The sequence below is a fragment of the Glycine soja genome, chromosome 14 (genome assembly GCF_004193775.1).
Source record: "Glycine soja cultivar W05 chromosome 14, ASM419377v2, whole genome shotgun sequence".
Classification (NCBI taxonomy): Eukaryota; Viridiplantae; Streptophyta; class Magnoliopsida; order Fabales; family Fabaceae; genus Glycine; species Glycine soja.
The window spans coordinates 8980616-8995917 of NC_041015.1; the positions used below are offsets into that span (position 1 = coordinate 8980616).

Consider the following 15302-nt stretch of genomic DNA (forward strand, 5'->3'; position numbering starts at 1 on the left):
TGAGATGAATAGAACCCCTTTGTGTTCTCATACTCAAAATCATGATGAAAACTAAACGCGGAAGCGTACCTGGATTATCCATAATGGAATGATGATGATGAAAGGTTAATCAGAAAATTGGTTTTATGACCTTCCAACTGTAGAGAGCCCTTCTTTTCTTGTCTGAATTTTTCTTTCCGACAAGGATAAAGAGAAAACTGTACACGTGGAGTTGCTCTCTAGAAATGGGGACCATAACCCCTTATATTGGTAACTACCATCAGTTACCCCAAATTTGATAATTATAATTTGGCCCCTCATCAAATTATAATATCATTGATATCTACACAATTATCCTTTTATGACATATATGCCCTTAGCCATACTTTTATATTGATTAGACCTCTTTAATCTTCTTGGCTAATTATATAATGGCCCTAACTCATTCAATTATGTGATATATATATATATATATATATATATATATATATATATATGTATGTATATGTATATGTATATGTATATGTATATGTATGACCCAAAATTGCTAACAGAGTAGCCTTTCTATATGATTAAATTATTGGATAACAAGGGTCCTATGCCATTTTATGCTTTTGATGGAAGAGGTTTTGGTAAACTAGAGATCAAGATTCCTCTTCCTTCAATATTGAAAAAAGACAAAGAAGCATTTTAAGGAAGTTCCTGTTTCGGATGAAGAGTATAATGACTCGCACAAGCCCTAGAAAGGATCACTCATGGTTACAATACTTGGTAAGCATATTAGTTTTTGGATATTGGGGCGAAGTTAAATCGTGATTGGGCTAAAAAGGGCTCAATTAAGATTATTGATGGTCTAAAAAATTATTATCAAGTATTGTTTACGTCGGATGAAAACAATAATATGGTAATCTTTGAAGGTATTTGGATGATGGTTGATCGTTATGTTTTAGTGAAACAATAGAGACCTTTCTTTTAGGCCAATACATCAGTGAAAAGGAAGCTAGCAGTTTGGATTAACATTCCAGAGTTACCAATTCAGTTGTATAAAGATGAAATTATTGGGAGAGTTGGTTTCACATTAGGAGTGATGTTTAAAATTGATCAAGTTACTTCTATTTATTTTTTAGGTCAATTTGCTAGAATATGCATAGAAATTGATCTTGATAAGCTTCTGTAGCCCAAAATTATTGCTCGTGGATATCTTTTGAATCTTTAGTATGAAAATCTTTATCTAATATGTTTCAAATGTGACAAATATGGCTACAAGGATAATGCTTTTAAGAGGTAGCTTAGGAGAGTGTAGTAGTGAAAGCAGATGCAAATGCACCAATGGTGGAGGATTTACTCTCGCGAAGCAAGCGAAAGTTGTCTTTTTTAAATTTCCTTTTGTAACGGATGACATAGTTTCTACATAAGATATGATACTATTAATTGCATCAATGTTGATTCTAGCATGTGTGGGTTGTAGATTTTTGCCAAGGAAAACATATGTAGAAAGCCCCATCATAGGGGCATTGATGGCAGAGAAGTGGGGTCCAATATGATGAAGGACAGAATAGAAAAAAAACATTTTCTAATAATGGGAATAAAGGATCTTGATTTCAAGATCTTGATAAGGGGTTAGTAGAGGCATGTTAGGTCATGAGGGGTAAAAAAGCGGGTTACGGGCCAAAATGAGAGTTTGACCAAGTGTCATTTGCTAAAGGTGATTCAGTGGGCCATAACAATGCTAAACCCAAAAGGGCAAAGGTAGTGATCCAATTTAAATAAACAAGAGTGTCAATCGGGGCCAAGAAAAATGAAGCTTCTTTGGTTTAGAAAATAAGGAAGGTCGAAGGTTGAAAAGGTGTTGTAGATTGTGCCAAAGATGATGAAGTCCTATAAATGATTTGTGTTTTTCAAAATATGAGTACATGTTTTATTTTTTGATGGAATTACAAGCAAGATGTGTTGGAAGGGAATGTAATTTATATAGATGAAGATATTATTCTTTTTTGGCGAATAAGTGAAGACTGTTGCATCTTTAGATATGGAAATTGAAAGTGGGACTGTTTGCTAGTTAGATGATACTAGACCTTTGTAGGTCAACCATTTTTCCCTTTCTTAATGAATCTTTTTCGTGCAATTGTAGAGGTACATGAAGTAAAGAGTTTTTGAATCTTATGACTGAGATAAGAAGAGAAAATTTTGCTTCTCTTGTTTTTCTTTTAGAGATGTATTTGTGGGAAGCTCATGGGCACTCTGGAGGTATTTAGTGCCTATGGGATTTGGCTATGTGAAAGGTGAAAGTTCTTGAGCACTCATGTTTGTCCATATGCTTGAGAGTTTGTTGGAGGTGTAATACCCTTCATTAAAATAACTCCCCATACTAAAAAGAATATAAAATCTCAAAATTATATTAGTCTGAAAATATCTCATGTATAATAAATGAAGTCAAATAAATAAGTTTTTACATGAGTAAAAATATTATTCTCAAATATAGGCATCTAAAAATATCTGATGCTAAATTTGACATATTATTTTGAGTACTGACAAACCTAAAAATGTATCTAGAGGTAACTAAGTCTTTAAACCTCCTCAATTTCAACAGCTTCTTCCTTATACTATGAAAACGACACTTTTAATGAGATGATAATCGCATTGAATAAAACAAACTTAAAGTATTTGTAAATAGTGTTATTCTTAATCGATGCGGTAATCCAAAAAATCAGTCATGAAATTCGCAATGAATTTAGAATAAGATTATATATGTATATATACTCCAATAAAAATCATATTAAAACAATCACAATTTATGACATTCTGAATAAATAAATGACAACACCTCAATTCATCCAAATAAGTATAACAAACACAACTTAGTGATTCCAAAAATCACAAGACTCAATTCTTTGATTCCTAGAACCAGGGTGGATCTCAGATTCTTTAAAGAGTCTTTGAGCTCATATTCCATGCAATGATATCTCCCTGTCTTTTCTATCATAGATGAAGGTATCCAGAATCTCTTCCTCATCTCAGATGGAGGTATCTATAATAATTTTATTTCCATGCCAAATGAAGATATCTATCATATATTTCAAAATTATCAATTTATGATATGAACAATGTTTCATTCACAATTATAATTAAATAAACACACAAATATATAAATACCAACATTGTCATTCACGCACAAGGCACAAACACACTTGTGAGAAAATACCACAAAGTAACATCAATGTTTATGTGTGTGTGTGTGTGTATGTATGTGTATACCATTCGTACCCCAAATTTTCCTTTACCACTATTATTCAAAAATTAAATATAATATAGTCCAGCATAAAAATTAAAAGCAATTAGACTTATATTTATATTCAATGACACAAATATTTGAATGGGAAAAGAACTCTCACACATCCCCTATAACAAATTAAAATATCATTGAAGTTTGTTGTCTTGAGACGAAATATTAGTGCAACACACTACAATACAAATCAATTAGTTAAAGAAATTATACATGTTCTAAAATATATTTGATACTAATGTAAATTCTTGAATTCTTTATATCAAGATCACCACAGAATAAAACGTTCATAAGAATTATACCTTGAAAGTTTAGAAGAAAGTTATTTTACTCACTTCTTGAAGCAAGTAATTCCAATTCTTTATTATCTTTGAATCAACAAAATTTTCCTATTTCTTTCTTCTTCTCAATCCTTGAGCAACTCACTAATGTCAAGAGAGATTGTTTATTTGTGTGTTTCTAGGAAAATGAATGAACTGTCTTATCCTTATATAAGTGTTGTACAGAATTTGAAATAATATCTTTTGATATTTGTTTAACCAACCTTTTTTATTATCTTTAACCAATCTAATATATTATTATACTAATATCTTTTCAAGAAATATAACAATCTAATGTATTAAAACAATTTAATTTATCTCTTTATTTACTAAATGATATATTTAAATAATCTTTATCTAAACATTTATTGGATTATTTTTGGGATGTTATAGGAGGAATTATTGTTCTAGGCTTCTAACAATTGTTTATGACATTATTCATATTACTCTTCGTCAAAGTTTATGAGATGATTTTAAGTCTCTAGCTTTGGATATTGATAGGGCATAGGCGGTTGTGGGGGATTTTAACTCTATCCTTCATTCTCATGAAAGGAAATGTGACTTTCCTTCTCTATTTTGTAGAGATGTTATAGGTTTTAATCAAATGATGAAGGATTGTGAGCTCATTAACATTGGTTTCTAGGGATGTCCATTTACTTGGAAAAGAGAGAATTTGGAGCAAAGGCTCGATAGAGTGTTGATGAATTTGCAATGAAGGTTGAAATTTCAGGATGCTACGATTTTCCACTTGCCTCCTTTTAAGTCGGATCATAAGCCTTTTTTGATAAAGTTAGTAGTTAATGTAGGGAAAAATAATCATAGAAGGTTTTCACTTCATGGTTGTTTGGGTTACTCATGATTATTTCAATAAGTTTATGAGAACTAATTGGAAACCTTCAAGTTCTTAGAGCCAACATCTTCAAGAGTATTTTTTTTGCTTTCTACAAATTTGTCATAAGATAATAAACAAGCTTTAACAAAATGATAAACAACACATGAGTATAAATAAGCTTTAAGTTAGAACAATCTTGTGTCAGTTGATCCACGTGCTCGGTAACAATACATGTGTTCTTTAAATAAACAAGAGTCATGTTCATAAATTTTATAAAATTATTATTTTACATTTTTACTTAGTTATTTTATTAACATTAAATTATTTTTCAAATTTTAGAGAATGACAAATTCATTACTATCATTTTGTTTTTCCAATTTTTAGATATAGTTTTGATTTGTTGTGGTATGTCCATGGGAACATGTAAGGCATCTACAGTGTATGATTGTTTATCTTAATTTTGTAGGTCTTATAATTATTTTTTTTACCGATTAAAATGGTAGAATGGGAAGTCACTCTCAATACTATTGGACAAGGCGTCAATGACATGTTGGGGCTGCCAGCATAGGCCCACCTAGAGGACAACCACACATGTTTGAATTGCAAGCAGTTACACCCAATTGCAGTTAGGGTTGTGCAAAAAAATCCAAATATGTAAAACCAATTCATATCCAATTCAATCAAATCCACTTTAAATCCATTTAAATGGTATGGTTTCATATCCAAATTCTTTTTTTTTTATTTTAAGTCCAATCCAATTAATTGAATGTGGATTAGATATTTGTTTGAATTTTTTAAATCCAATACAATTTTATGGACGATGACGGCTAGGTTTTTTTGGCCAACTTCGATAGGACATATTTTTTGGTTGATGTCGTCTAGATTTATTTTGGTTGACATCAACTGATGATGTTTTTAAGTCGTCATCGGTTGAGACTGTTTTTCGATTAATGTCGATAAGGGGTTTTTTGGCTGACATTGATTGAAACTATTTTTTGACCGATGTCATCCAAAGTTTTTTTGGTCAACATCAGTCGAGACTATTTTTTGGTCAACGTCAACTAGGGTTTTTTTTGTCAATGTCTATTGAGATTATTTTTTGCTTAACGTTGGGTAAGTTTTTCGACCAATATTGGCTAGGGTTTTTTTTGGTTGACGTCAAAGGAGACTATTTTTTTACCGACGTCAACTAGAATTTTTTTGGTCAATATTGATTGACACCGACCAAAAAAACCTAGTCAACATCGGCCAAAATATTCCCTAATTGATGTTGGTCGAAAAAACCGAGTTGATGTCAACAAAAAAATATCTCTAGCCAACGCCGACCAAAAGAAATAGTCATGGTTGATGTTGGCCAACAAACCCTAGCTGACATCAATAAAAAAAAATAGTTTCAACCAACGTTAGCAAAGAAACCCAGTCAACGTCGACCAAAAAATAGTCTTGGCTAATGTTGTCCAAAAAATATCAGCGACCGACATCGACCAAAAAACACCTTACCGATGTCGGCCACAAAAACCCTAACCAATGTCACCAAAAAAATAGTCACGATCGACACTGATTGAAAACCCTTTGTCAATGTCGACCAAAAAATATCAACGACCGACATTGACTAAAAACCCTAATCCACCTCAACCAAAAAATAGTCCTACTTAAGATCGGCCAAAAACATCCTTGACCGACGTCGACCGCAAAATGCACTGACCAATGTTAGCTGAAAAATAATCATGGTTGACGTCGGTCTAAAATTGTTTGGGCCGATGTCAGCCGAAATTTCCCTGGTTGAGGTAGGCCGAAAATACTCTAACCAAGATCGATCGAAAATAATCTTGACCAAGGTCAGTTGAAAATAGCTCTTGCTAAATTTGATCAAAAACTACAACGACCGACATTGATCGAAAACTGTCTCAATTAACTTCGGGCAAAAATAGTTTTTGATCTGAAAACTGGATTTGTAATGGCTTCGAAAAATCCAAATTGATTTTTTACAAAATATGAATTTTGATTTAAATCCAATCCATTTAGTTGAATATGATTTTAAAATCCAATTCATTTAAATGGATCTATATTGGATTTCTAAAAATCCAATCCATGCCCACCCCTAGTTGTAGCTACTCAACTAGCTGTAGGCGCCAAAAGATCTCCTTGAAGAGGGTTTCCCACCAAGCGGAGAAAGAGGCGTCAAGGGATTCAAACCCACAACCTTACAATCCCATATAGATTTAAGTATTTTACATAAAATTCGTTCCAATATTAAGTTGCTAAAATGAGTGTTTAACTTAATTGTGAGTCCTACAATAATTGAAAAACATATTATTTATGATATAAATTTGATTAAACAACCTTGCGTATATAAGCAATGGTGTTTATATGAACAATTTCATGTCATTTGCTCCAAGGAAAAATAAAAGAAACTTATTAACATTGCTTAAAGTTAAACAACTTATATAAGCACATGTAATAGAAATGCTCATAATATTTTTTTCATAACTAACTATCTTACTCAACAAGTATAAAAAATCATTAAATATTTAAAATACATTAAATATTTTTTTTATTTAACAGCAAGTCACCACTAAAGACGTAGATTAATTGATTAGGAATTATTTCAATTTAATTAATGATGTCAAGTTTAACTCATGAATATACAAAGGTGAAATTCCTGTAAAAGGTTCCTCATGTTTGGTAAAAAAAAAAGATTTGTAAAACAACATAACATTACTCTTTTATCTATTGCGATTTACTTTTGGAGCAGTCACTTGACTATTAAATGCACACACTCGTTAAGTTTTGAGATCTAACACGTTGAAAATGAGATCCTATTGTTAGAGCTTGTGATCCTATGTCCTTTACCTCTGTTGTTCCATGGTTCTATTCTTATGTTAGGTTAGAACGTTTGATCCCTTATATTATGATGCACCTAAGAGAACCTCTTCATATGAAAAATTCGGAATTCACTAAGAGTTGATTACGGCATGAAGAAAACACTTGTTATTTCAGTATACTATAACTCATTTCGGCAAAATATACCAACATAATTATTCTTATTCAAATTTGATGTCATGCTTTTAAGTTGTCCTTCAAATAAAAATTATCCCAAACTTTAGATAAACAAAAGCATCAACAAAATAATCACAACTAATAAAATAGTCGTACTTTATCCCAATGAGTGTTGTAAAGGTGTACCCAAGCATAATTGAGTCCCAATATTTTACAAAAATAAATACAAGTTGTCATTAATATTAAACAATAATTTTGGCATCATAAATTCTTCCGGAATAATTATACAAAAGTGACCAGGGAAAACCCGATCTGCCAGTTGCCCACTGAATAAAAACACACATCATATTACTATGTGTTGTCATACATGCATTGTAATGAGTGGATATTCCAAAGCAATTGGTCCCTTTATCCCTCCTTAATCCTTATGCCGTAAATGGCACCATCCCTTGTAAATTGTAATTGCTTCTTCAGAAATAGAATTATACAAAGGTAGTTGCAATATCTATTTGCCAAACTATAAATGTAAAGACCCTTCTTCCCAATCCTAGTAGTGTCCCAATTGTATTTACAAAGGTGGGACAAGATATGTATATACAAGTACAACCATGTAACATAATGTAACAATAATCATACTTTGGTCTTTACTAGTGCACATTACAGGGAGTTATTATGCACTGAAACCCCTTTGCAGAGAACTCCAGGGATTGGAAGGAATACTGACACAAGCTTGTGCTGAAGCCTCAGCCATTTGTTCATTCTTTATCCCTACATTGCAGATGTTTGCAAAGGACCTCATGTGTTTCATCCCGTATTGAGACAAGGATCCACAATGTGTCTCAAAAGTCCTCACCTGCATTCAAAATCGATCAAAAGGTGAAGCATTTTCTCATAAACCAAAGTGAACAAGAAGATGCTCTACAGTAAGCAAGAAAGAGTGTCAATTCCATGCTCAAAGTTCGACAATGTTTGCCCTTGTTAATGTCTCATAACAATGTTTGCACTTGTTCATGTGTAAAGAGTTTATTTTTCCAATTAGAAGCCTTCACAAAGCTCAACTTCATCATTGCTTCAAGGGTCAAGCCAAAAAGCAATGAATCTAATTATATTATAGTAGTACTATATTTTTATAGTAAAAAATATATGTACCAATAAGGTAGGAAGTTTTATACCACCAACCAATTAGAAATTACCATATACAGTAATTTTATTAACGTTTATAATAATTATCTTTAAAAGTCATTCTTAGCATAATTTCTATTTAAGTCACAGTGTAAAACATCTTTACCTATCTGAGCATAGATTTTAAACTCATTTTTATGCCAAAAGTCTATCTATCATATTGGCTTCAGAACAAAAATGATACCATGGTTTTCAGGCAGTGCCAGTCATCAACAAGTGCCGATCCAGCCGGTCTAACAGCGTTGAGTACTTCTGGACCCTTTTCAATGCCAAATAAAAGCTTCCCAATCAGTTTTACACTGTTGTCTACATGCATTCTGTGAGACATTGCTTCCAAAACTTGTTTCTGAGCTGTATTTTTCCTGAGAGAACCCTCAGGAGCTTTGCGGAACTGGCAATAAATAAACAGTGAAGACAGAGTGAAGATATACACGATATAATAAGCCAAATTTAATGGCACACAGAATAAAATGTGGCATCAGATTACAAGCTTTATTTTCTTGTAGTTTTAGCATTTGGTGCCAAACATCCAAGGGAAAAGAGGGTTACTAGCAACTCCCCCATGCTTTAATAGCAACAAAACATGAGATGTACATAACTTTACAAATTTATCGATTTTACTTCCCAATTTGTTATATCTGACTAGTTAAGTTTTATTGCATACAAATACTCAAAATATCTGTTATGGCATCCAATTTATTAACTATTCTACTTTACTCTCAACACTCGGCAACATTAATTTTCTTTTTATCCATAGAAATTGAATTCAGGTATTAGGAGATTAAGAACAACTCTTGCACACCGCTCAATCAATTAAGCTAATTTAAGCAAACAATATGGTTTGTTCCCATTCTCAGTTCATCACGTATGTTCATTGGTTGTCACTGGTGAGGACAAGATCAAGAAATTAATTCATAACATAAAGAATAAAAAATATTGCACAAATAGGATACCTTATCCCAAAAATGGATGAGATCAGCATCACGTTGGTTGACTGGTTTTGAAGGTGACCATAAGGAGTTTTCATCCACAAAAGTGAAATTATCATTAGCAGGATCTGTACCCAAATAATGGAAGAGAACATCTCTGCTAAGCCCTACATCACCATACTGCATCACGTGAGAGCCATAGTATGAATCTCCAGATATAGTCCTCTCTTTAACCTGTAAGCACAAGAGTAAATAAGACATCAGTCACACATTTCTTAACACAATGTTTGACCCATAAAATTAAACCAAAAGTCTATCTACCAAAATTAAACCAAGAATTATATTAAAAAAGAAAAAAAAGAGTCCCACTTGTAAGTTGTAACTAAGCAATCAAGCTATTGAATTATAGTATTCAATTTATATCATTTAATTTACAAAAATTAAATCAAGTTAGCAACAAGAACTTACCAATTTATATTGTTGGTGCAGAGTTTCTGTTCGCAAATTGTGTCTGTCACTGCTCACAAGTATAGATAATTGAAATTAAATCCCTCAAAAATTTACATTACTTATATAAAATAAAATTCTTCTGATCTAAGAAAAAAATAGCAAGGGCAAAAGTAAATAAATAAATATAATTTTATTATAAAAAGCTTTTCAAAGTACAAACAATTGGTATATACAACTCTCAGAGAGACAAACACAATACGGTAGTCAAAGGCATCGAACTACTCCATTGTGATTGCATTGGTCATGGGTATATAATATGTTTGTAATACAAAATCATAACACAATTAATATATCAAACATAATATTTAACTTGTGTTATTCTTACAACATGATTTTCCAAAGTATGAAAATAGACCTAAACAACTGTTAAAAAGTGATCTAATATTAAATGGTGGCGCCATGACCCTTATGACCGAATGGCGTGACAGATTTTTTTGCCAACCATTATAGGCAATTTGTGAAGGGAGACCCGTTATGGCTGCAAGTTTATATGGCAAAATTTTGGCTGCGTGTTGCATTGATAACACTAATTGCATGACATTAATGTCATTTATGATCTAATTATGATTGCTTATTATGCACATACCTGTCTTCCATCCAAGCAACACTGTACAAGTCACCCAAACAGGTTGTATATTCTGGGGGAGGACTAGGATACTCCCCGGGGCAATATGTTCCCCAACTACTTTCTTCTGCATTGGAAGCAGTGGTTGCATAAATATTGATATCTTCAGGAAGAAGACCTTCAAAGATACTCCCAGATTCACATGCCTCCAGATAAAATACCTGCACCACCATTATTTAAATCCAAAGATGAATTTAGTGTGTGATTAAAATAGCTTATTTTGTATTCAAATTTTGTGTTCAAAGCAGCTTGTGAGAGAGCTTTTGGGTGGAAAAAGTAGTTGCCTAAAAAATAATCAAATCCAAACATGATATTAAACAGCTTAAACAGGATTGATACCAAAATTAAGATGAACTATTAGTAACTTACTAGGTTTTTATATGTTCCAGAAGCATGCTTTTTCTTCAAGACTTCAATCAGATCATCCGCGTATAAGTAAGGACCAGCAGGCATCCCTAAAATCCATTTCCATATCCAAAAAAAAAAAAAAAAAACAAGTAAGAAATAGAGCAGATACTAATATTATTGGTAGGAAGAATCACTTTGTCATGCAATGTTCCAATAGAAAATGTTGACAGAAGAGATAATGGTCAAAACATTGGATAAAAAAAACACTGAAAACCACATATCCCACCCCTCTATCCCTCTTCTTTTTTACTTTTCCTCTGGTAACTGTAATTTACCCTTCATGTTATCCACATGTATTGAAAAAGAACTCAAAAAAGAAATACAAAGAGGCCATTCAATCTACTGAATTATGGGACATAAAAAGTCTCTAGAAAAAAAGGGTAACAACAATATGATATAACGGAAAAATAGGATTATAAAATTAGAATGCATGATTTTTATTTCAATACACTTTGAAATGTGATCATTATAAATTACTACCTCCGATCCTATCTATAAGAAACAAGTTGTAATGTATTTTATGCTATAACTTATTTCTTATAAATAAGACCAAAGGTAGTATAAATAAAAGTTGTATTAGGCATGATAGAATGTATTATAACCATATGTTGAACCAAAGGTAATGTAATTAGTTCAACCGAACAACATTAGTAAACACACTATTTGTCAGTAACAACCTCAATCTAGGCCTATACCATGCTGAAACCCATATAAACAACCAACACAATCCAATTCATGACTTCCATTAAAAATTTCTGTGAAAGAATTCAGAGGAACTAACCGAGCACCCCAGGACCTCCATGGTCAGTATAGTATACAAATATATGATCATCAGGACCACTGTCCACAACCTTCCCACTGCCACCAGTCAGTGCTGACTTATTTCCAAGTAAAGCAGCAAAAAAGTTATCAACAGTAACATCTTCGCCGGTGTAATCCTGCCATAAAACGGTCCATATTAGAACCTATCAAACTTGAAAAAGCAAAATACATCCGCACCCCTTAAGATTTTTTCAAATTAGACATAACATCACTTTTTTTGTTCTATTCCCACGCTAATCTCATTATGTATGAAAAGATTACACTGCCACCCTTTATATGTTACACTAATACTCCTTAATCTTTTGAAAATATTATATTGACATCCTTTATATATTACACTAATACTCCTTAAAAAAAAGATTTTTGTAATGATTAAAAAAGCAGAGAGTATTTGTGTAATGTCACGAAACCTCAGGAATAGTTAGTGACCTAGTGTAATTTATTCAACTTCAAATAGCAATAAAAAAATAAAATACAGGATGTTAAAAAACTAACATAACTTACCTTTGGAACTCCTTTATAAACATCACCTCCATCTGGTTTGTTAATGATGACTCCAGGCCTTGGGTTTTCCCCATTGAATGCAATGTCATCATACATAAAAACAATAATATTTTCTTCTTTCAGACCACCTTTCCTCAATATTTGATAGGCGTGACAAACATCAGCCTGATAGAGCAACAAAGACTTAACATTAAAACTAAACAATTAAATACATACAGATAATGGTGAATTAAATTATTAAGGCGTCAATCATTTTCAATTTAGTCAGAGATAACTTTGTAAATGATTTTACGTAAAGAGACTAAATTGCAATCGTTTTCATACGGGACAAATTGAAATTGATTGAGTGTTGCGTAATGGATCAATAATATATTGGTTGAATTACTCATTTTATTTTTATAGTTTTACAATTTGTTTTAGTCTTTATAGTTTTAAAGTGGTTTTTTTAATCTCTATAGTTTACATTTTAATTCTTTTTTAGTTCCTATAGTTTAAAAATAATCTTTTTAGTCATAATAGTTTGTATTTTAATTTTCTTTTAGTTCTTATAGTTTAAAAATGATTTTTTTAGTTCTTATAATTTCTTTTAATTATATTTTAGTCCTTATTACAAAAAAATAATAAAAATAATTAGCTACAAATTAGTTATAAATTATCAACTATTTTTTTATTATAAATTATCTTGTGATAAATTAATTACGAAATACTTGCTAATATTTTTGTAGTTAATTGTAATTGATAATGGTAAGGACTAAAAAGGAATTAAAATATAAAATATAAGAAATAAAAAGATCATTTTAAACTATATGAACTAAAAGAGAATTAAAATACAAACTATAAAAACTAAAAAAAAATCACTTTCACACTACAAAGACTAAAAAAAATTAAAATATAAACTATAAAGACTAAAAAAATCACTTTAAAATTATAAGGACTAAAAGATACAAATAATAAAATTATAAGGATCAAATGAGTAATTAAACCTAATTAAACCTAATTAGGAGTATAAAAATGCCACACTTTTTTCTTTTACTACACACGATCTCTTATTGAGTGAAATTTATCTGGATCCCATTGGTAGGTTTCATTTCTAAGCTTGTGGGACCCCTAGGAAAAATCATGTTAGAAATACTCAATAAGAGAATATTTCAAACAGTCCTTTTTAGCAGTGTCTTACAGTTAGTTACTTCTAATCACTGTCTTCATAAAAAAACTACACCTATGTCTCTTGTAGCTCCTTTACTATGCATATGGACCTTCTATTAAAATAGGGTAGATTTCTGTAACTTTTCAAAAACAATATATGTCAACTATAAGAATAATAGGAATATATAAAGGGAGATAGTTGCAATTTTTTAAGAAGTGCACAAGTGTGTAATTATTCCTATATTTTAACTTAAAATTAAAAGCCAACAGCTAAGGTTGGTATTTTCCAAAAGAACTTCTATGGTTATAACAATAAGTTAGCAAGAACCCAGAACAGGTTCTTAGCCCAACTGAATCACTCAACAAAAAAATGCTACGGTATGCATGTCTCACTTCTCTCCACCATATTTTCATACACCATCACCACAAGGAAGAGATTACTTGAAATCATTAAAGCAAATAATAATAATAATAATAATAATAATAATAATAATAATATATTGTCAATGTAAATGCTGTCAATTTATAAGATTTATGATTGGATGAAAGTATTTTATACTGTTGGTGTAAAAACTATTTTTTCTGACAATAAAAAAAAACTTGAAATCATGAGAGATTATAGGTGTCAATTTTAAGTTGAATATACTTAGAGTAAACCAGATTTTCATATGATTGAAAATTGCTGTCGCTGTAATAGTTATTTGTGGTAAAGAACGTACTCACTGAAGAGTCCTAATCTCGGTTAAGTTCTGTCGTGATCAAAGAAAATCACACCTATTTATATGATTTCTAGAAATTATTATATTAGCTATTTATTAGGTCCAAATATCAGAGGTCCACTTGTACTCAACAAGACAGTTCACAGTTTCTTGAATATCAAGCCTGACAGGTGTGGACGTTAATTCAGTTGGATGATTCACAATTGGATGACTTTTTATTTTATTTTTATTTGTTGGTGAAGAGTATCTATAAATTTTATTAATAACTATTTTCTGTCAAATAAATATGATTAACCATTTTTAGTGGAATCTCCCACACTTATATTTCTTTAATCTAAAGAAATTAAACCCGAGAAACTGAGAACTTACTTAAGAGAGAAGAAAAACATAAAAATTGAAGTGGCATGCATGTGTATAAGAGATGGACCTGATGTCTGTAATTCCAGTAACCATTGGAACCGGCGAGGAGGACGGCCCACCGGGTGCCCTTGAAGTTGTCGTCGTTATCAGTTTCGGAGGGCAGCCGGAGAAAGTCTCCGACGAGGTCACGGCGGCCGGAGACAGAGGTGGCGAAGGCTATGAGAAGGAGGAGGAGCGTTGGAAGAAAAAAAGTGGGCATTTTGGAAAGCAGTGAAGGAAACAGGAAGAGGCAAGTGGATTTAAATAGAGAAAGATTCATTGAGATGAGAGGTTGGAGTGGCGTGTGGGGTGAGAATTGAGATGAGAAACGTTCTTTGGGAAGTTTCATTGTAGGACCACTTTACCTTTTTCGCTGACGTTATCGATAGCGCTTCATGTTCCTCCATTCTCACTATCTTATTATCATCGTAAATGGTTTAAAAAAAACTCAGCAATAATTTATAAATAAGAATATTGTCCCTAGATTCTCTCTATAGCCGTTTAGGATTAGGATCTGGCCTTAGAATCATAAATCCAACAAATGTGTGGATCTCTTATCCACAAACTAAATAGGTGAATTATTTAGGTGTTAATTAAATCTCATACTTTGTTTCAGCCACAACAAATTTCATGAGATTCATCAT

The 15302-nt window shown here is 31.7% G+C and overlaps 1 protein-coding gene across 1 annotated transcript; it reads right to left on the reverse strand.

The window, feature by feature from the left end:
* Window positions 1–7623: 7623 nt before the first annotated feature.
* Window positions 7624–14909, reverse strand: LOC114383716 (vacuolar-processing enzyme). Its single transcript, XM_028343442.1, has 9 exons — window positions 14687–14909; window positions 12395–12559; window positions 11850–12006; window positions 11030–11115; window positions 10622–10821; window positions 9994–10042; window positions 9550–9759; window positions 8781–8987; window positions 7624–8267 (listed from the first exon to the last, which is right to left on the reverse strand). The coding sequence occupies exons 1-9, from the start codon at window positions 14876–14878 to the stop codon at window positions 8085–8087; spliced, it is 1449 nt and encodes a 482-aa protein (XP_028199243.1). The 5' UTR covers window positions 14879–14909; the 3' UTR covers window positions 7624–8084.
* Between the last annotated feature and the right edge of the window lie 393 nt (window positions 14910–15302).